The following is a 23,953-nucleotide window of genomic DNA, read 5'->3' as shown; positions in this document are numbered from 1 at the left end:
CTGGCCTTCCACCCAGTAACCCTGCTGATTATGGAGCTGGTGTAACAAAACTGAGAAAATCCCAGTCCCTCAAGATCACTACATCTTTGTGTCTATACATCTTAGGTCCCTCTGCTGGCAGTCAGATTGATAGGAATTTCAGCTCTCTGGAACTCATGACTGACAGATGAACTGTTCCCAAATAAAATATTAGCCAGCACAGAGAAACTCTGCAGAGGCCCCTGAGCCCTCACTAAGTTCCTCTGAAACATGAGTGAAAGGAAAGGCCCAAATCCTTGCTTTAGTAGCCCAGAGGGCAGACCTCTGGGTGGCCACTGACTCAGTGCTTTGCAGGGAGCACAGCCTCCTTTCCTGACAGACCTGTACTTTGGTTTGCTTTGTTGTGACGTACGGGATAAACTCTATAACTCGAAAGTTATAAAGTAGGTATGTTTATTGTGCGCAGATGCACGGGGGATCGCTCCACCACAAGCGTGCATGCCCGAAGTGATGAACCATCTCATATTTATACAATAAAACAAATGAATATTCAATTAACACCTATACATATTCGTTACCTAAACCCGCCTACTCTTGCTTCGTATGTTAATTAGCTTATCAGTCCTTTGCCTGGAATGTGGTGGTCTTGCAAGTTTGCAGCTAATTCATGTCCTTGTGGGCCATCTAGTTTTCTTTAGCAAGGAGATTTAGTGCTCCCTCTAGATAACACTGGAATGTTTCTCATTCTTTTTTACATAGCCCCTTTTGTTAGAGGAAGAAGAACAGACTCTTTCTTTCATTAGTTATTTCCTTAAAACTATATGGTTACGTGACCAATCACCACACCTACACTCCTTGAGCAGACATATACAATCACACCTACACTCCTTGAGCAGACATATACAATCACAATCGATGTTTATTGTCCCTATTTTGCACTATTTCTTCATATCGGTTGGTTTGGATTTTTTTTTACAGTCCTTTGTATTTATGTTTGTCAATATTTGGTGAAAATGTTCCTGTTGTGGTTGCATGTTTTTTCCAGGCATAATGAATGCTCCAAAGCCATGCTGATGGGAGACGGCATAGCTGGAGCAGCAGGTGCTGGTCCAACGCAGATGTCTCTCAGGTGAGGGTGGAAGTGGCCACTTTTTGGCTTCTTTGATCTTGAGCAGGACCTGAAATCAGAAAATAAGATGTAAAAAGTGGGAAATACATCATTATTCACAAGCACAGTAGAAGAGCAAAGAAAGGGAAAAAGAAGCAGGGGTCCAAAGACAAAAATGATTGACAAAACAGGAGGATGGAAGTAGGGGTTGCAGAGCAGGAACTGAACTTGCAGCACAGGGTGGCAGCATAGTAAAAGGAAAAGCAAATCTTATTCTAAAAGGGATAAATGGGAGTGTCATCTGTAAAATGGTAGGGGATTATTTCAGTGTATTGTTCCTCACAGCTCAGTGATGCCTCAGTTGGGGTATTACTGCAGCTCTTTTAGGCACTTCAGTCAAATAACCCTGTGGGAGAGGAGGATAGAGAATGTCTGAAGAGAGATATATGAGAGGAAGATGGAGAATGTCTGACCTGGAAGGAGATGAGAGAACAGCTGGGTATTGTGAAGGAAAGTAAGAAAGATAAACATGGTTATCTAGTAGCAAAAAGGTGTTTGCATGCTTGTAGTGATATATAGCTATGTAACTGCATGAATGGTTTCTGCCCTGAGCCTGGTGGTACATACAGCTGGAATTTGTATCCGGGCTCAGAGATATAAATATGAGCTTCTCTTGACGTGCGGAATTAGACTCTATAACTCGAAAGTTATAAAGTAGGTATGTTTATTGCGCGCAGATGCACGGGGGATCGCTCCTCCACAAGCGTGCATACCCGAAGCGACGGACCATCTTACATTTATACAATGAACAAATGAATATTCAATTAACGCCTATACATATTTGTTACCTAAACCCCGCTTCGTATGTTAATTAGCTTATCAGTCCGTTTCCTGGAATGTGGTGGTCTTACAGGTTTGTAGGTGATTCATGTTCTTGTGACCATCCGATCTTCTTCAGATGATTCATGTCCTTGTGACCACCCAATCTTTCCAGCAAGGAGACTTAGCACTCCCTCCCTCTAGATAGCATTTGAATGTCTCTCATCTTTTCTCATTCTCTTTTAAATAGCCCCTTTGTTAGAGAAAGAAGGGCAGGCGTCTCCCCCTCTCCCCTTTGTTAGAGGAGGAGGGACAGGCGTCTCCTCAAAACCGCACCCATGACTAGTCACCATACCCACATTCCTTAAGCAGACACATACAATCACAATCCATGTCCATTATCCCCATTTCACACTATTTCTCCATATCAATCCCCCCTTTTCTATTAAATTAAGTAAATTCTTTTACTTAAGCAGCCTTCCCGAATGATATAAAGCATCATACATAAGTGTTACCCTTTTAAACATTCTCCAAACCCACAAGTATAACATAATGGTTAGTATTAAGGAAATTCCTAAACTGATCAATAAGATCACAATGGGGTGTACCATAGTGTTAAGAATTCCTGTTGCAGAGGGTGACCAGCCAAAGAGAGTATCCCACCTATTATGGTTTCCATCCTGTTCTACCTTTTTTAAAACTTTCTTGATCCCCTCTACATCATGATGGATCATAAGAAGAGTTTCATGTCCCTTTTCTTTGGTTTCTTCCAGTATACGTTGTAAATCTGCATGTTTTAATAGTTCTTTTATACTGCTTATATTTAGTCCTATGGGGGTAGGAATTATTATCTGTGATAGGGTAAAGTTGGATTTTAAGAATTGATGAGACACTACTGGGGCTGAGTAACTAAAATCGCATCCTGTGATAGTAGTAAAATTACAAATACAATAATTTGAATACTGCGCAGTCTCCTTTACCTCCCCATCTATGGTTATTGTGTTACACTTAGTTCTCAAACACGCACATCCCTTCCCTGCATATATAATTACTGTTTTCAAGTTTGCATTTGGTCGGGCCTCGAAATGACATATTTTCTGATCTGTATCTAAACAAGTATCCTGAGCCATTATAGTATTGCTTTCACAGAGGAAGCCCTGCTGTTCTCGCATAATACAAGATTCTAAATCTACTGTTTGCCACTTGTCGCCTATCTTTCTGGCCCATGTTCTATGTTCAAAAGGGTATAGGAGCACCCCATTATGGTTAATTCCAAGGGCTACAATGGGGTGTATGGTAATTATTACTGCATTATGTATGGTTAACACAAAAGCTATGATGGTGTGTGTGTTGGGGTCGTAGGTGAAGTTCACCATATTCCACCATGACTGGAGTTTTCTTTCTACCTCCGTAGCACTGTCCCAAACCATCTTTCGAATTTCCGTAGGAAATATGCCTTCCTCTCCTTCTCTTATTATGGATGCAGCTATTGATTGCATCCACATTTGGGCTTGGATGCAACTTAGAGCCAGGGCGACGTCATCCTGTAAACCACCTAACGCCTTAGTGATGAGTTGATGATCTTCCATGTTTATTTGTTCCCACCTGGGGAGTACCTTCGATATCAACCATTGATGTGCCCCTAATGCCAATAATGAAGATTTTAGTGGTTGTTGTAGTTTTGATAGATCGGCCGTGGTGGCGGCTAGTTTATTCATTATCACCTCTGAGTCTATGGAATTTAATACTCCGAGTCCTGTTCCCAACATTCCAGTTACATCTCTCACTATTCTGTTTCGATAAATATTTCCCCTTTTTCTTAACCAAGTTGTCCATCCCTCATAAGAGGTTCGTAAGAAGGGGGAACAGGATGGCTTAACATCAGAAACATTGACTTGTATTTTTAACTCTATTCTTTTAAGAGACCATTCTGGGTTAAACAACATTTGTTGCTGACCTGTATTTCTGATTACATATGGTCCAATTGTATAAATCTTTGGAACTGGTTTAGTTAATTTAAGATCAAGTGTTAATGGGGTTGTTGTAACTGTGGTGGTGGTAGGAACAGTGGTTAGCATGATTGTTATTTTGATCTTATAAGTCAGAGCTGTTCTTGGGGATTCCTTTCCTAGGCATATTATAAAGATGGGCTCGGTTAAGGTAAAATTGTGCCAACATTCCCGTGAATTAAAGCACACGGTTGTATTTAGAAGGGTAAATTCCTTATCTGCCTTTCTGACATTAATCTGGGTGTCTCCCGAAATCTTGGTGTTATCCTTTTCATTATATGTTTGACATCCTACTTTTATCTTATCTCCTAATTTTCCCCATAATCGGTCGACTTTGTGTACATCCTCCCGATCCCATTGATTCCTTTGGTACACCTCATTTTCAGAAAAAACCACCATAGCTAGTTTCGTCTTTGAGTCCACCTTTCCCATTATTCCAGTGTATTTTTTCTGAGCATGATTCCAAGGCCAATTATCAGGCTCTTGGTTGTAGGCAAGAGAGAGGGTACAAAAAAACACAAATGGTTTAAACCCACTATTGATCATTTTAAGAATCTAAACGTTAAAATCTGTTTTGATCAAAAATATCTTTGTTTGAGTTGGGGCTTACTGATAACAAGTTGGGCGAGCCTGGCCACTGGCTCAGTCCCCGACTCTTGTTCTATATTGTTTGTTGTGGTGCCCTTCCCATATGGTGGATCCTCAACCGCTCAGGTTCACTTACTTGCCACCCACATTGTTCCCATTTGTCCGAGTAAATTTGAGTTTCAGTTCTTTTTTATCTGGGGTTACTTTCCAAGAAGTTGCAGGGGCTTTCTTAATCCGGGTATGGTGAATCCAAGAATTCTGTCCCTCAACCTTGATTGCAGTGTAGGTGGTGAGTAGGACTTGAAAAGGTCCGGTCCACTGTGGTTCCAGGGTTTTATCTGCAAAACACTTAACGTATACATAGTCCCCTGGTTGTATATCGTGAACAGGTCCATCCAGACCCCTACTGCGTGTTCCCATCACATGCTTCTCAATTCTTATTAATTGTTTGTTTAGTGCCACCATATAGGAAGTCATTGTTTCTTCACCAATCTGTGAAGACATCCCCTTTTGTACCCCATAGGGTCGTCCATATAAAATTTCGAATGGGCTAAGCCCCTCTTTTGCTCTCGGTCTAGTTCGAATTCGTGTAAGAGCTAATGGCAAAGACTGGGGCCAAGTTAGATTTGTTTCTTGGCCTAACTTGACAATCTGTTGTTTGATTAGATGATTCATCTTTTCCACCTGGCCACTCGATTGTGGTCGGTATGAGGTATGTAATTGCCAATCTATTCCTAGATGGTGGCTGATCTGTTGCACTATTCTGGACACAAAATGTGGTCCTCTATCCGAGGACATTACCGCTGGGACTCCAAACCTAGGTATTATCTCTTGGAGTAGTATTTTGGTCACTTCCCGGGCTTTAGCAGTTCTGCACGGGAAGGCTTCTGGCCAACCTGAAAAGGTATCTGTTAGTACCAATAAATATCGATACCCCCCTTTTCTAGGAAGTTCCGAGAAATCGATCTGCCAGTGTTGCCCAGGAACATTTCCTCTCCCAATTTTTCCCAACTTTGGCCCCTTGGTAATCTTAGGATTAGTCTGGAGGCAAAGATCACATTGTTGGGTTACTTGTCTAATAGTAGTATACAAATTTCGTGCTATTATGTTTTTAGTGAGATCCTTATATAGAGCTTCTGCCCCCCAGTGCCTTTTTCTATGTTCTTCCCTGACCACTGACCATACCATGTAGGAAGGAATTACTATTCTCCCATGTGAGATTATAGCCCACCCTTCCTCATTATATGATCCCTTTAGGTCAGAAATTAGTTTGCGATCTTCTTTTGTATAGTCTGGTTTACCTTCTAGAGATATTTGTCCATCGGGTATTAGCGCACCCTCTACCTTGATTGCTTTTCTGGCTGCCTGTTTTGCTTCCCTGTCTGCCAGTTCATTTCCTCTTTCCAATTCTGTGCTCACTTTCTGGTGTGCCTTAATGTGCATAATTGCCACCCTTTCAGGAAGCTGGACCGCATTTAGGAGTTTCAAAATTTCTTCCGCATGTTTGATGATTTTTCCTTGGGAGTTTAACAGTCCCCTTTCTTTCCATATTGCTCCATGAGCATGTACCACTCCAAAGGCATATTTAGAATCAGTCCAAATATTTATAGGTTTTCCCCGAGCTCTTTCCAGAGCTCGAGTAAGGGCTATGATTTCAGCCTTCTGTGCCGAAGTGTCAGCTGGTAGCGGCCCCGATTCTATCACTTCTTCAGAGGTTGTAACAGCATATCCGGAATGTCGCTTTCCATTCAGCATATAGCTGCTCCCATCCGTGAACCAATGTTCAGCTCCATTAATAGGAACATCCTTGAGATCTGTCCGACTAGAATAAGTGGCTTCGATTGTTTCTAGACAGTCATGATCGACTGATTCTCCAATATTCCCATTAAGAAATGAGGCTGGATTGACGATGTTTGTAGTCACGATCTCAACATCATCTTGTTCCACCATTATGGCCTGGTATTTTAGGAATCTCTGTGGGGAGAGCCAATGCCCCCCTTTTGTTTCAAGGACTGCAGACACTGTGTGGGATACTAAGACAGTCATTTTCTGGCCCAGGGTAAACTTCCGGGCCTCTTGGATGTTTAGGATGACGGCTGCTACTGCTCTCAGGCAACCAGGCCACCCTTTTGCAGTGGCATCCAGCTGTTTAGAGAAGTATGCCACTGCCCGTCTGTATAGTCCCAAATCTTGTGCCAGTATTCCTAATGCCATTCCCTGTTTCTCATGGGAAAATAGGAAAAATGGCTTACTCACATCAGGAAGTCCTAGTGCTGGTGCCGACATCAAGGCTTTCTTCAGTTCATGGAAAGCTCTGTCTGATTCAGCATCCCACTGAAGATCCTTCTGGTTAGCTGCTATCAGGGAATATAATGGTTTAACAAGCAAGCCATAATTGCATATCCAAAGCCGGCACCATCCTGTCATTCCCAGAAATGTCTGCAGTTCCTTTACAGTTCGTGGTCGGGGGGCTTGGCATATGGCTTCTTTTCGGGCCTTCCCCAGGACCCGTTGTCCGGCACTGATCTCGTACCCCAGGTATGTGACCTGTTGTAACACCACCTGTGCCTTCTTCTTAGAAACTCGATATCCCTGTAGTCCCAGAAAGTTCAGCAGACTCACAGTCCAAATAATACAAGATTCTTCGGTTCTGGTTGCAATAAGAAGATCGTCTACATATTGTAACACTTTCCCTTCTTCTGACGGTGGTTCCCATAACTCCAAATCCTTTGCTAATTGGTTTCCAAAAATTGTGGGGCTATTTTTAAACCCCTGTGGCAACACCGTCCATGTGAGCTGGGTCTTTCGACCGCTTCTGGGATTTTCCCATTCAAAAGCAAAAATTCTTTGGCTGGCTTCATGGAGAGGGAGGCAAAAGAAGGCATCTTTTAAGTCTAAAACTGTGAACCAAGCTAGGTCAGGTGTCAGGGTGGTAAGTAAGGTATAGGGGTTAGCTACTACAGGATACAGATCCTCTGTTATTTTGTTAATGGCCCTTAAATCTTGAACTATCCTATAAGACCCATCAGGTTTTTTAACTGGGAGGATAGGTGTGTTAAATTCTGACTCACATTCTTTTAGTAGTTTTAGTTCTATGAATCGCTCTATGTTTGGACGAATTCCTTCCCTATCTTCCCTTTTCAGTGGGTATTGTTTAATTCTTACCGCACTCTGTCCATCCTTCAATTTTACTATTACAGGTGATGCATTCTTGGCACGTCCCGGTATGTCAATTGCCCATACTCCGGGATATACCTGATCAATAATCCTGGTATCAATTTCCCTTTTTATAGGAGTATTGGCCAGAGATAGGCTCATAACCTGTATGTATTGATGATTATTTACCTCCAGAGTAACTTCCCCTTTTTTAAATTTGATTGTTGCCTCCAATTGTTCTAATAAGTCTCTACCAAGAAGGGCCTTTGGGGAATTTGGCATAAATAGGAATTTATGGATCCCCATCTGTTTTCCCAACTTATATTTTAAAGGTTTACAAAAATAAGCCTTTTCAGTTTGGCCAGTTGCACCTTTTACTGAAACATAATCATTTCCCAAAGGCATTAAAGCCTGGTTCAAAACCGAATAGGTGGCTCCTGTGTCTATTAAAAATTCCACCTCCTCCTGTTCTTCTCCTAATTTTAATTTTATTAATGGGTCGGCTAGTCAATTTTCTTCTTCCATGTGAGCTATTGTTTTCCCTTGATTATTGCGCCATTTAGTGTTTTCTTGATGTCTGCGTTCAGGGCATTCGTTTTTCCAGTGTCCTGTCCTTTTGCATATTGCACACTGATTCCTACCCAGGGGTGTCAGCCCACGCCTTGATTTAACTTTAGATTTTTGATTCTCATTTTCTCTTACTACTGCTAATATTTTCTTTTGGTCCTGCTTGTAACCTTCTTCTCGATTACTAAATATTCTCCATGCTTCCTCTACTAATTTTTCCAAGTCTCTATTATCAGGAGGTCTCAATTTTTGCAACTTGCGCCTAATATCCCCCTGTGATTGTCCTAAAAAGAGGGATATTAGTTGCTGTGCGCCTACCTCCGAATTTGGGTCCAGAGACGTGTGCCGGCGCATTGCATCTCTTATTCTGTCTAAGAATTCTGAAGGTGTTTCAGAAGGACCCTGTCTGACCTCATATAACGCTGCCCAATTTATTGTTCTAGGAATTGCTTTCTCCATTCCTCTGAATATCCATTCCTGGTATGCTTGTAATCTTCCCATTTCAGCGGCTCGGTTTGGGTCCCATTCCGGGTCCAACAAAGGAAACCATTCTCTATAATTATCTCCCTTTATATTATAATGTTCCTTTGCGAGATCCCCCGCTGTTTTTATGACTAATTGTTTTTCAGTTTCAGTCAAACAATCTAATAATAATTGTATATTACTCCAGTCAGGATTGTGCTGTTTTATTAGAAATTTAAAATTCTGTGCCGTCTTTATCGGATCATTACGGTATTCTCGGGCAGCCTCTTTCCATTCTCTCAGATCAGCGCCCGTGAACGGAACTTTTATTTTCATTGTTCCTCCGTCCGGATTTACAGCTTCTCGGAGGGGTGCCTGTAAAATAGACTTCTGTCTGGTGCGTGAAGACACCGGACTATTTGGAGCCATAATGGCAGTTTTTGTGTTTCCTTGTGTGGCACCGGGTGTTTGGTTTTCTTTATAAATAACTTGTGGAATTTCTTCCTCTTGTTCGCCTGGGGGTGGACTGGGAGCCCCGGCCGAACCTTGTCTCTCCACTCTATAAGGTGGATTAAATAAATCATTTAATTCGGGCTCTTGTTCTCCGTTTAATTTGATACACCTTTGTCCAATACTACATGCTGAGCAACATCTTTTTAACTTTCCTTTACGCTCCGTCCTGTCCTCTCTTTCTAGTGCTAGTACCATAGGATCCCGAGGGGGTACTAAGCCGCAGTCCTTTTGCCACTCAGGTTTGTCCCGGAGGACAAAGAACATGTCTGCATATGATACTTCATCCCATTTTCCCTCTCTCCTCAGAAACAACATTAATTGCAGGAGAGTGTTATAATCTAACGTTCCTCCCTCCTGAGGCCATTTCGCATCGCTCTCCAATTTATACAAAGGCCACCACTGATTACAATATTTAACCAATTTCCTTCTATTTTCGGTACCACCCTGTCCTACGATATCACTCCAATGTTTTAATATACAACCCAAAGGTGATTTTTCACAGGGCTTACTCCTTCCATTTCCCATTTTGCAATTTTAATTACTTTGTTTTTCTCCGGCCGCCTTAGCCACCCAAGGTTGGAAACGCGGATAGAGCTTTTTACTCGTTTTGCACTCAAACGCCTGTCTCAAGCACTCTTGCACTCACACTTAGTCAAAATAATTAAGCTATACACGGAAAATCAAAATGCGCATCTCAATCACACCATTCACACTCTCCGGGCAGCCCGCAGTCACACAAGCAGTATGTTATACGGTACCGTGCACTTATGTACAAACTCTTAGGAACACTAACAGTTCACAAAGTATGCATTTCAATGAACAATTGCCAAAAAACAAACAACAAACAAAAACCAATTTTTCCTGGTCTTAAGCAGAGTGTTAAGTTTTCCGCTATTTGCCACAAATTACCAGAATGTTAATATTTTTCAACATACATTTCATAACTCCGAGTTTTGAACATATAACAAGACAACACATAGAACAAACAAGACACAGAGCGCTATTTCAGTTGTTACATTCCAGGAATTCCCCAATTCTTAAGACAACCTAAAGGAAGTTTTTAGCTTCCTTTTTTTCCTACGCAAAAGTTTCCCTTTTACTTTTGCTGTGAGGTCCCTCTTGTTCCTGTGAGATTCCGCCTTATTCCGTCCCGCCCCCCGCTTTCCGTCACGAGGCCTCCGGGCTTTTAGGAATGGCAGTAACCTCGGGTTTGCTCGATCTGCCCTCAAGATCGCTAGCGGCCACCCCTTGGTCAGCAAACCCCCTCCCAAGGTACCTTTCCTCCTGGGGACTACGCTGCGCGCCGGACGTCTCCGTGCGTCTCACCAGCCGCCCCGTTACTAAACATACCGTTTTATCCGTGGATCCAGGGGTTTCTCTTCTGCTCCCGGGTGAACAGCTGAGAAGAGGAGGCTCCTCCGAGGAAATCTCCCGGGGCGCGCCTAGGAGCGTCCGCTCCGCAGCTGGTCCCTCAGCCGAGCAGAAATCCTCCTGGCTGGCTCGCCAAACTGACGTGCGGAATTAGACTCTATAACTCGAAAGTTATAAAGTAGGTATGTTTATTGCGCGCAGATGCACGAGGGATCGCTCCTCCACAAGCGTGCATACCCGAAGCGACGGACCATCTTACATTTATACAATGAACAAATGAATATTCAATTAACGCCTATACATATTTGTTACCTAAACCCCGCTTTGTATGTTAATTAGCTTATCAGTCCGTTTCCTGGAATGTGGTGGTCTTACAGGTTTGTAGGTGATTCATGTTCTTGTGACCATCCGATCTTCTTCAGATGATTCATGTCCTTGTGACCACCCAATCTTTCCAGCAAGGAGACTTAGCACTCCCTCCCTCTAGATAGCATTTGAATGTCTCTCATCTTTTCTCATTCTCTTTTAAATAGCCCCTTTGTTAGAGAAAGAAGGGCAGGCGTCTCCCCCTCTCCCCTTTGTTAGAGGAGGAGGGACAGGCGTCTCCTCAAAACCGCACCCATGACTAGTCACCATACCCACATTCCTTAAGCAGACACATACAATCACTATCCATGTCCATTATCCCCATTTCACACTATTTCTCCATATCACTCTGTGCAATAAAGTGTCTCTGGTTGCACCACAACTGGAGTCCATGCCTTCATATGCCACATAACCCAAAAGGTGAAAGCCATCTCAACAATAGTCGAAAGTCCAGAAAACAAGATCTATAAGGAAACATTGAAAAATTGGCTTGCTTAATCTAGAAAACTCTAGGACTACTCAAGGGGATCTCTGATATGTAAAAGCTCTTTATGATGAGAATGGTGATCAACAGATTCTCATATTCGTTGGCAGATGGGAACCAAATAATGCACTTTATTTACAGGTAGTGGGCTCTCTGCTCCCATGTGGGGCCACCAAGATTATCTGCTGACAGGCATCTTTTCAGAAAGGGGCTGTCAAAGGCAGGAGAACAGTACTGAGTGCCAGTGGCTCAGCAGAACCTCCAGCTGCCAAACCCCTGTCCTTCCTGCTTAGAACAATGGTAGCCGTAGATACTTGTCCTCTCTAAGCTTCAGGTCTGTATTTAAGTTCCTCTCATATTGCCAGCTTGGGATCTCCATACAGCAGGAAACCCAAACACTCTTCTCCTGTGACAATTCACTTCCCAGAGGAGGTAGAAAAGTAAAGTGATTTTGCACTAGAGAGGGTTGCTCAACCCAAGCAACTGAGGCTGGGAATATGGGCCACAGATGTGTTGGACTTCTGCTCAGCTGAAGTTTAGCCTTCAGACCATTTTTACACATCTGAACTGCTGCTAACTATGTGCTGATGACCTTCCTTCCTAGCAGTCTTCTCTAGCACCTACCTACCCCCTCTGCAAGGGCTAAGAATTCCCCTTCACTCAGTCTCCAACAGTCCAGGAGCACCTGGGGAGCTTCACAGACATTCCAAGGATGATCAAGGCAGTCACTGGGGAGCATTATGGTGCATGCCCTTGGGACTTTGCTCAGAGGCACTCGTCTAGCAGCTCAATGCAGGAAGAGGAAGGAAGCACCAGGTAGCAGCAGCATTTAGCAGATGCCCTTGTTTGAGAGGCAGCCAGGAGCTCTGTTTATGCTGATCTTGTTGAGGGGAGCATTGGCTGTAATGAGCTGTGCACTCTCTGCCCATTCCATCTCTCTCAGTCTCTTCTTGCCCTAATGGCCTCATCTTCATATTCCTGGGGATAGAAGGGCAACTGTTTTCAGAGGGAGCATATCATTGGCTACAAAGTAAATTCTGAAGTAAAAAAATCCCCAGCAAACACATACACCTGGGTGGAGGGTGAAGTGCTGCAGTTTGCCAGGCTAAAAACTGTATGGCAGCAGGGCAGGAGGACTGAAACACACCACTCCTTTGCCACTGAGCCACAGCACTTAAACCTGCACCTAAAAATAGTGCAGTTTCCTCACTCCAGTGCAATCTAATCCACATCTAAATAATCTCAGCCTTGATCCCAGCTGCAGATGGTTTGAACTGTACTAAAACCCGAATTCAGTCCTCCTTCTCAAGGGACTAAAAGACAGATGGATGGTAGCACCTGCACCTATAGGCACATACAATCTGAGCAATGCCAGGCCCCTGCAATATGGCTCCATGGTAAACTTAGGTGGTAGTAAGCACGGTTTCTGGTTTACTAAGGTATCTCCTTTATCACTGGGAGTTGGCTCTAACTGACACTTCAGGAATCGAAAGCCAACTACAGGCAGCACACAAAGGGTGATGCTGAGGAAGATTGCTAGCCACACATTTAGTTGGATGAGGGTGTTTCGAGCTGTACCAGAAAAATAAAAGTATGATTAAGACCATAACAAAAAAGGGCAAGAAGAAAGAACCAGGAAACTACAGGCTGGTCAGCCTAACCTCCATCCCTGGAAAGGTGATGGAACAGCTCATCCTGGAGGTCATCTCTAAGCATGTGGAGGAAAAGAAGGTCATCAGGAGTAGTCAACATGGATTCATCAAGGGGAAATCATACCTGACCAACCTAATAGCCTTCTATGATGGAATGACTGGCTGGGTAGATAAGGGGAGAGCAGTAGATGTTGCCTACCTTGACCTCAGCAAGGCTTCTGGCACTGTCTCCCATAACATCCTCATACGTAAGCTCAGGAAGTGTGGGTTAGATGAGTGGACAGTGAGGTTGATTGAGAACTGACTGAATGGCAGAGCTCAGAGGATTGTGATCAATGACGCAGAGTCTAGCTGGAGGCCTGTAGCTAGCGGTGTTCCCCAGGGGTCAGTACTGGGTCCACTTATTCATCAGTGACCTGGATGAAGGGACTGAATGTACCCTCAGCAAGTTTGCAGATGATACAAAACCGGGAGGAGTGGCTGATTCACCAGAAGACTGTGCTGCCATTCAGCAAGACCTGGACAGGTGTCGTGGTTTAACCATATCCAGCAACGAAGCACCACACAGCTACATGCTCACTTCCCCTCACCCAGAGGGATGGGGAGGAGAATTGGAAAGGAATGTAAAACTCAAGGGTTGAGATAAAGACAATTTAATAGGTAAAGCAAAAGCTGCGCATGCAAGCAAAGCAAAGCAAGGAATTCATTCACCAGTTCCCATGGGCAGGAAGGTGTTCAACCATCTCCAGGAAAGTAGGGCTCCATCATGGGTAATAGTTCCTCAGGAAGACAAACGCCATAATGCCGGATGTTCCCCCCTTCCTTCTCCTTCCCCCAGTTTATATACTCAGCATGATGTCCTATGGTATGGAATACCTCTTTGGCTAGTTCAAGTCTTCTGTCCTAGCTATATCTCCTCCCAATTTCTTGTGCCCCTCCAGCCCTCTCACTGGCAGGACCCAAGAAAACTAAAAGTCCTTGATTTATTATAAACATTACCTAGCAACAACCAAAAACATCAGTGTGCTATCAACACTGTTCTCACATCGTAGCCAAAACAGTACTGTACTAGCTACTAAGAAGAAAACTAACTCTATCCCAGCTGAAACCAGGACAGCAGGCTAGAGAGTTGGGTGGAGAGTAACGTAATGAAGTTCCACAAAGACAAGTGTAAGGTCCTGCACCTAGGGAGGAACAACCCCATGCACCAGCACAGGCTGGAGGTTGACCTGCTGGAAGGAAGCTCTGTGGAGAAGGACCTGGGAGTTCTGGCAGACAAGTTGACTATGAGCCAGCAGTGTGCCCTTGTGGCCAAGTAGGCCAATGGGATCCTGGGGTGCATTAGGAGGAGTGTGGCCAGCAGGTTGAGGGAGGTTATCCTCCCCCTCTACTGTGCCCTGGTGAGGACACATCTGGAGTATTGTATCCAGTTCTGTTCTCCCCAGGTCAAGAGAGACAGGGAACTACTGGAGAGTGTCCAGAGGAGGGCTACAAAGATGATTATGGGACTGGAGCATCTCCCTTATGAGGAAAGGCTGAGAGAGCTGGGCCTGTTTAGCCTGGAGAAGACTGAGAGGGGATCTTATCAATGTCTACAAATACCTTAAGGGGAAGTGTCAAGAGGATGGGACCAGGCTCTTTTCAGCAGTGCCCAGCAACAGGACAAGGGGCAATGGGCAAAAACTGCAATGCAAGAAGTTCCATCTGAATATGAGGAAAAACTTCTTTACTTTGAGGGTGACAGAACACTGGATCAAACCGTTCAGATGTCACTGAAATCAGGAATATGAAACTCCTTAACACCAATGTAGCATTAAGTAGTAGGCATCCTTTATTGTAGCGCTGGATGCACAGGGGATCGCTCCACCTAACGTGCATGGTTTCCTGCGCTCAGGTAGCTCTTTTTATGCAGTACATGTATACATATTCAACAAATTTCCCAGACAATATATACATATACATGAGATTAGCCAATACTAATTATAATATTCACCCTCCCCCTCGTGCATGCCCAATTGTCCAGAGTGGAGGTCTTTGGTGGTTTCAAGGGTCTGCAAATCTGCCCACTCCTCTATTCAGTTGGCTAGAGTTCTCCTTTGTAATCTCCATATACAGTCTTAAACCAGGTCATGTCAGTCTCTTACTCTTTCTTGGCCTGAAATCACTGGCCTTGGGTCAGTTTTCCTTTATTCTTCAGGGCTACCTCTTTGTTAGAACCTGAATTTATTGCTTACAAACATACAAAGATTAGTTTCAAACAATCAAGGTACCTTAACACTAACTGTGTGAACCTAGGATACTTCTAAATTCTTAAGATTAAACCTTAACCCTTCTGTAACACAGAGAGGTTGAGGAGTCTTTTTCTCTGAAGACATTCAAAACCTGCCTGGATACATGTCACATTAAAGGGGAGGTTTTCCCACCAACCCTTTATGTTCAACTAGTCTGTCAACTGTTGCGACGGAGGGAAGACACAGTCGCTCAATATGAGTGATCAGCAGACTTCGTTTATTGTCTCTTACAGTCACCTTTTATGCCTTCTTATAATTAGCTCATACATATTACAAAAGTTAAGCTCATTATTGGTTAGTTGCCTAAATACCAAGCCCACCCCTAGTTTCTCTTCTGTAGTTTTCTGTTCCCACCTGCAACATTCTTTTCCCACCAAAATCTTCCTGTTATTGTGTAACAAGGACAGCCAAAGACAGTGTATTTTGCTTTACTTCAGATAAGCTGAGAGCAATGTGCATTTTTGTCCAGCCAGCTGGACTATGTCTATGTGACCCTTTTCAGCTAGTCAGTTATCCACAATTCCCCCGTTTTTATTTTGGGCGACATAGGCTTGGTTGACCATTTTCAATAACAGCGTTTTAACACAGGAAAATACACAGCCAACTTATAAAATCTCAGTTCAGAAGTATAATTCCTGAAATACTTGAAAAATAAAGTTAGCTTGAAGCTTTAATTTAGATGCTCTTTCTGTTCCAGCGATATAAAAAGTTTAAAAAATTCAAAGGTAATTTTAAAGTTCTGAACATGGACTAATGCAAGCTCAAAACCCCAAAAGAAACCAAACTGATGTTTGACTAGGAATATTTGCAAATATTTTAGTGGAAAATCCCTGACCATTAACAATTTTCTGTCCAAATAACAACTGCCCTTATGCAACCAACCAGTCCATACATTTTCTGAAGAATACCTCATTGATATCAAAGAATTAACAAAGGGAAAAAATTAGTTCTAAGCTATATACATTCATAAGTGGATTTTTCAATAGTTACATACAGATTTACACACTAAGCCATAATGGCTTGTAGGTGATACACACAAGAAGAGTACGTTGCTTATCTGTCTGAATGTCTATGCTAAATTTGACAACTGTGCCACAAGCCAAGCCTACATGGGTGCTGTGTGTTATGCACGTTCCTTAACAAACAGAAGTATAATAGACAAATTCCCAAGATCTAGTCCCCAACCTAATTATATTATTTTGTAGCCAATTAAGGAAAATAACACAAATGTGCATATCTACATGTGCACACACCTTTTAGTTCAGAACCAATCTGTGATAAAAGGCCTTAGCCTTATGGCATCATTGAATCTTAACAGGTACAGTAATTAAAAATGCAGTCTTACTGTAAGTGCGATTTATGCTGACATTCCCTCAAATGCTACACGTGAGTATTTTTCACTCAACTGCCTCAAGTTAAAATAGTAGTATTTGTTAATATGTATTAAAAATCATTAATTCTCTACAATAGCAGTTGACTTCCATAACACCATGTAAGCAAAAGAGGCTTAAGATGGGTTTTCTGAATACTAACAATTTATTTTAGACTGTCTAAACTCAGGTCTTGAAAGATTTCACTCTGCCAGACATAGAAACACTGTTGCACTCCAGTTGTGATAGCCCTTTTCCCAAGTTGTCACATGCACATCTCGCTCAAGCAACATTATTGTTAAAGTTTCTCTCTGCTACATAAAAGCATATTGCACTTGTAGACATAAAAGACAGCACCCTTACTTAGATTATTACCTTATTACCTCATAACTCTTAGTATCTCTGATTTCATCACTTCAAAAATTCACCAGAAGCAGATAAAACCACAGCCTCAGACTAAACTACACCTTAACTCCTGATTCAAATAAAGGCATTCTCTTCAGATATGCCTAATGCTTACAAATAGTGTTGGCTGGTTTTGATCAAGAAACTATTATTACAATAACGATCAAAAATAATAATCCCGTTTGCAAAATGCCTTTAAGCCAGCCTCCTAGTCCCAACCAATTTCCACATTCAGAATACAGCATAAATACAGAATACAGAATAAATTATCTCCATCAAGGCAAAAAGGCTTCTCTTTAAGCACAGAGATGTTTGCTAGTTCAAGGCAGAAACCCATTTCTTGTAGGGGACATCTGAAGCACTTTTTTTGGTGGGTTTGTACTCAATTCCGTATTTTTCCTTCAGAAGCTTAAGCTGTTCCTCTTGTTTCAGGAGTGTTTCCAACTCTGATTTGTCGAATAGGTCCGTATTTCCCAAAAATATCATACATTTCCTCCGCTGTGATTTCATACGGCAGGTTCCGAATATAAAGGATCCAATTGACCTCTGGGGGCAGCCAGATGTCAGCTCGCTTGGCCGCTTGCATCGCCATGGCGCCGATCGGAGGGGGGGGGTGTGGGGGGGTGCCGCCTTGGAGAGAAACCGCGGCCGGGAAGGGGCCTGCCGGGCTGCGCGCCGCCGCTCGCCGCTGCCGCGGGGGTCACGGATGCTATCCCATACGCTAATAACCCGAGTAATTCCTTTTTACAATCTATGTCCCGAACGCTCCGCTTTTCTAAAAAGCATATGAGCGAATCATACGTCGCTTGTCTCTCCATACCTTCGTCAGCGCTGTTGCAGCCTTTGCGAGACTTCGGCGACGCGTGGCCGGCGGGACCCTCTGTAGGTGCTCCCGGGCGCGGGGACTGTGCCCTTCCGCCTCCTGCGCTGCTTTCAGGACCGGTACCCGAATCTCCGTCGAACCGTGGCTCGCAGGTTCAGCCCTCTCTAGGGTCCCTGTTCGGGCGCCATTTGTTGCGACGGAGGGAAGACACAGTCACTCAATATGAGTGATCAGCAGACTTCGTTTATTGTCCCTTACAGTCACCTTTTATGCCTTCTTATAATTAGCTCATACATATTACAAAAGTTAAGCTCATTATTGGTTAGTTGCCTAAATACCAAGCCCACCCCTAGTTTCTCTTCTGTAGTTATCTGTTCCCACCTGCAACATTCTTTTCCCACCAAAATCTTCCTGTTATTGTGTAACAAGGACAGCCAAAGACAGTGTATTTTGCTTTACTTCAGATAAGCTGAGAGCAATGTGCATTTTTGTCCAGCCAGCTGGACTATGTCTATGTGACCCTTTTCAGCTAGTCAGTTATCCACAGTCAACATCCAGGGAAAGACAAGACCCTTGTGCTCAACTAGCCTGTCAGAGCTCACTACAGAGACTCTACTGGACAGCACATTGCATCAGAGGGTGATTCACCTGTCCTATTCAGGGATTCATGGTGACAGATTCACTAGTGAAATCAATAATTCAAGTTTCCGGAAACACACAAAACAGATCTCAGCTGAGAATTTGTTATTATACATATTCATGACAGATTAAGGTTCGAGATTGCCATTGATAGCACACTGACTGCAAGAACAAGCTTTAAATAGTATGCAAACAAAATCTAATCACTAATAAAAGTCAACTGAAGTTAATCATTAAGCACACATATAGTATAGTTCTTACCCAATAGGTGTCCCTGTGGGGAAAAGACATGTTTGGCCCATCAACCAATCCCAGTAGCTATGATGGAGTCTTCACTAAATTCTCCCTTTCCGATCTTACTTTTATATTATTTCTTTACCTCTAGGTGGAGTTTGAGTGACTCTAGTCATACATACTTTTTTTACTGATTGGTGTAAAATTCTATTGCTTTAATTTTAAAGGTACAGTCAAATAAAAATATAAAGTGCATGCTCAGTGAGGGGTGGTCATATTTTGGAGGTGGGTAGCTTTGAGATGGAGATGTGCTTTGGTATTACAAAAAGATTATAATGAGCAATGTTCATCCAAGGAAGATGATTTTGCCACAGTTGCTGCCTCAACAGCCGACATCTTCCCTTATCTTCCTTGTTCAACAGCTACTATGTGGTTTATCAGTACATGGTACTGTTGGGAGAAGGGTCCACCGGAGTCAAGAAATTACTCAATATGAGTTATGCATCTTGCTCATCTTTATTGGCTTCTAACATTTCTTATATAGCCTCAATACACAAGCATGTTCCCAAAGCAAACATATAATTGGTTATTAGCCCCTAAGCACGCACTGCTCACACACCACTAATTATCATGATTGGAACAAGCATCCTGTCCATGCAGGTATTTGTGTTAGCTATGTTTTAGCCTTGCGGTTTGTTGCTCCCTTTATCCACATTCCGTTCCCTATCTCCCTTGGCCTTGCACATGTCTTCCCTAACAGCTGCAGCTTGTTACAGCCACGGCCTGTTATTACAATAAAGTTACTTGGTCTCAGGATTCAAGAATAGATCAAGGCCACTTTCTTGTTAACTTCAGCAGAACAATTTCAGCACAATTCTAATTCCAGGCCTATTCTAATTCCAGGCCTGGATTGTGCAGATCCTTAGGGATTCTGTGGCCACGTTTCTGCAGCCATTCTTCTACAATTCCACCTTCTTTCTTTTGCACAAGCCAGGCCTGACTGGTTATGTTAAAAACTGCTCTCTTTAAACAAGAAAGAGCACAGCTAAGAACTAAAAGCATTACAATAATGATTATAACAAAGCGTATTCCTTCCATCAATAATATCTTTAACCAACCTGTTATCCCCAGTCCTCTCAACAATTCATCGAAGGGATTATCATCAGCAAGAATATGCTTCATGTTTCCCTGCAGTCGTGACAACTTCTTGTGCATAGATATGGGATGATCGGAAAGGTTCATGCAACACATCCCTTCAAAATCCTCACAACCGTGCCATTGTGCTAATAACAAAAAAATCTATTGCAGCCCTATTTTGCAGTGTAGCATGCCTAACACTATATACATCAAGCAATAACGAACTTAAAATCTGCGATGTAAGATTAAAATGTTTCTCTCCCCAGCACGCTAACCTTCATATATTCTTAGCATTTAATACTGCCATTGCCCCCAGCATAAATATGGAGGCTAGGACATTTGCTGTTACTGAATGTAGATCGACTCGGTCATTACATGTTTCATCAAAGGTGCACAGTGCCCTCCGTGATCAATGAGATTGATGAGTCATTTTTAATAAGTCTTTCATATGTGGAGCAAAGAAAGTCAAATGCCCTAAATAACATGGTCCACCAACAGGATACAAAGGAATCCCTGGCCACGCTCTGTCCCCACATATCAAAAAGACTCCCCGTGGCAACTGATAACCCCCTGACTAAACATTTACATGGAAACCCCCAGTTTTCAACTCACCCCAAATAGGTGAACCGGTTAGATTTTGAAACCCTGTATAAAACCCCCGTTCACCTTGACGTGTTAGCCATAACTGCCATGGGTCACCAAACCAAATTACTCCAGTGCCATTCACGGGTTGAAGTGGTGATGACATGTGGGTACAGTCTGCCATATCAGTTGCAGTAACATTAACATGTTCAGCAGGTACAACGCTACCCAATAGGTCTAACTCCTGCAAAGGTAAATGATGTGGTTGATTTAAATTCTCAATAACCGTCTTCTGCCATGATGCATTACACATAGAAGGCCAAACATATTGCCCATTTGGACTCAGAAATGTTTCCCTTTCATTAGAAGTCAGATCCACTGTTTTAACATTCCAAAAACCATCAAAATTTGTTTCATTCTCTTGCAGGGGAATACCAAATAAACAAGTTCTAAAGGGGTTTTCTGCCTGTTGCAGACTTAAACAAAAGTCTGTTACTCCCGTGATATTTGCCCATGTCACCCATATGTTTGTTCCAGGCAGGATGTCAAAAATACTTTGGCCAATGGGTAAAAAATTCATCAAGACCGCAAACCAAGTCCACTGCTTAAACATGTTTAGTTCTACAATTTCCACTTTTTTTTTTTTTAATGCATCTTCAATGCGCTGTACTACACCAACTACGTACAATGAGTCTGATACTATGTTTACAGGTGTATTGTTCCAGCTTCCCAATGCCCAACACACTGCTTTCAGTTCTAAGGTTTGAAGGTTGTCCCGTGGTTCACCGGTGGTCACGTGTTTCTGCCACTGATTATCGGATTGCCAAACACACGCAGCCTTCTTCATCTTTCGTCCTGCATCTGTGAACACCGTTGGCCCTTCAACTGGTCTTTCTGAGCATAACGGCCTCACAATCCACTGGTAATGCTCTAACATCTTCCAGAGAGGTCCTTTTGGCCAGTTGTTGTGTACAACACCTGTATAACCCATCAAGGCTTCCTGTATGGCTGTTGAATGTCTCAGGAGCCACTCATAATCATCACCACGGACTGGAATTCTGGTATCTGCCGGTTCAGTCCCATCAATTTCAACAATCCTGTCTCTTCCTTTTCTCACCAAGGCCGCTACTGCTTCAGGGTGACTTAAAATACGATGTCTGGGTTGCAATGGCAAAAACAACCACTCTAAAACAATCTCCGTATTCTCCCCCTTTTTCTTTTGCCATTGCAAAATAAGGGCAAAAGGTGAAGTGGCAACATTACAGATCAAAAAAGATAACGGATGATTCTCCATTCGGCGACCACACCAGCCAGTCTGAATCTTGCGGGACACAACTTCTAGGGCATCCTGCTGTTCTGGTGAACAAGTTCGAGGACTGTTGGCTTCGGTGCCGTGCAACCAGGATTGGAACAGTTGTAAAACATCGTTAGTGAGTCTCTTTGTGTGTCATCAGGGTGTAAGGGAATCGTGAAAAAAAAACCAGTCTTTCAAGTCTATCACAACGATTTGCCAAATCTGAGGGATCATCATAAAAGATGGAAGAGCAGGTGGCAACACTCCCATCGCTAAAATCTGATCAGTAACTTTCCATAAATCATGTCCCAGTTATGTGCATCAAGATTATTAATCAGTACTGGACAAGCTAACGAGCTGGTCACCTGCCAATCACCCTCCAAAATAGCATCACGAATAACACCAGACCAATGCTGTAGAATTGGATCTGTACTCGAGTTCAGCATCGTGGGGTAGTTGGGCTAACTGGAGGAATTACAGGTATTGAAGTAGTAGGCAGGTTCATTTCAACTCGCTTTTCCACGTTTCTTAATTTATCTATTACCTCCTGTAAGGACTTCTCTGTATCGTTATCACAAAGTTTCTCCCCACCTTCCTCCTCAAATTCGTCAGATGACGTTTCAGGAAGAGGAGGTTACGTCATTGGACGGCGCTTTTGCCCGCCCTGACGAGACCTACGAGCTGTGGCCACCCGCCGTTTCGGCCTTGCTCCACCCACAGCTCCGATTGGTGCAGCAGGACTCGCTGCCCCGCCCTCCTGGGGAGGCTCAGCAGCCTCTTCCGGGTTCGGCTCAGTTACAGCAGACTCCTGGAGGAGTAACTTTCTGTTTGTCTGCTGTCTTATCTAAAAGCTCCTGCACTGTTGAACACGCAGGGGCGGACATACCCTTCATAGGACGAGTATGCCCAACTCCGAAAAATGTAGCCAAGAGAGAAGGCTTAGGTGAATCACCCTTCTGCTCCACCGGCTTTTCTACCACATCTCCCCCCAACGCTTCTATGGCTGCCGCCGCTATATTGGTTTTTTTTTCCCGCCTTCGTAGTTTCCAGAGTGTTAACTATCGACAGCCACGTAGCTCCTAACGCTTTAGCTTCTTTTCCTTCTTTGCCTCCCTCGATCATAGTATCCCAGAGACAATTTCCCACTTCTCTCCATTCCGCAATACTAAACAATAACGTGGGCTTGGGGATCTTACTCTTTTCGTGCCCAGCGAACTAAGGCCTCCACTTCTGTCTCTTTAACGCCCCCCCCCCCTCTTAAGGAGGATGCCAGTTAACAGGTTAATTGCCGCGTCTAATTCCATCGTGGTCTTCTCAGACCTCCCTCCTCTCACAGAAAGGGTATCAGCGGGGAGCCCTGCCGCGGTTTACTCGTCTCGGTCTTCCTTAATGCCCCCCCCCCTCACAGAGAGGAATTTAGCGGAGAGCCCTGCCACGATTTACTCTACGCAGTCTTACCACCGGCGGGGGTGCGATCTGCAGCTCTATACCGAACTCTGGACTCAGCTTTTCTCCAGCAGCTGGGGGGATCCGTGGCGGTGGGTGGGTGGGCGGGCGAGCAGGGGAAGCCGCGGGTCATGGCACGGCACGCCGGCGGGGCGCATAGTGTCTCCTATAACCCCAGACCAACGACTTTGGAAGCGGCAGGCTGAAGGATAACGCCTTCCTGGGTCAGGACTTGGACATCACAACCGCCAGTAGGCAGATGGCATTCGTTCAGTTGCTGCAGCAAGCGGTTTAAGGTCCGGTCGGATGGTTTTGTTCGGGGACGGGGCATCGGAGCAGCTGGGGGGGGGCTCATTTTCTCTATCGGACTCCCCACTCTCATACAGAGGCGCGCTCAGACCCGCGCTTGTACCCTCTTCCTCATCTAGTACAGGGGGCGGCTCTCGGTAGCTTTCAGGTCGGCATTGTGGACCACCCGGTGCGGCAGCACCCTGCGGTGTCGGGTGTAAATAGCTCTGTCGCAGATTTTTTAAGAGGCACAACTATGCCTTTCGCAGACGGAACGCCTTGACCTGGTAGACTGGTAGACTCCATTGACTCGGTTTCCCGACCAAGGAGCTCTGAAGCAGCCATAGCCATCTTTTTCTCTGCAACCATT

General features: G+C 43.8%; 1 protein-coding gene across 1 annotated transcript; it reads right to left on the bottom strand.

Annotated features, from left to right (window-relative positions):
- Positions 1-4,610: 4,610 nt before the first annotated feature.
- LOC129783074 (protein NYNRIN-like) lies at positions 4,611-8,154 on the bottom strand (the record flags this gene model as incomplete). Its single annotated transcript, XM_055792734.1, has 1 exon — positions 4,611-8,154. A coding segment is annotated over one exon (3,519 nt), but the record flags the coding sequence as incomplete, so codon positions are not given.
- Positions 8,155-23,953: the final 15,799 nt, after the last annotated feature.

This window comes from Falco peregrinus, chromosome W, assembly GCF_023634155.1.
Source record: "Falco peregrinus isolate bFalPer1 chromosome W, bFalPer1.pri, whole genome shotgun sequence".
NCBI classification, from domain to species: Eukaryota; Metazoa; Chordata; class Aves; order Falconiformes; family Falconidae; genus Falco; species Falco peregrinus.
Note: the sequence above shows the minus strand (reverse complement) of the source record. Positions and strands in the feature narration are given on the sequence as shown.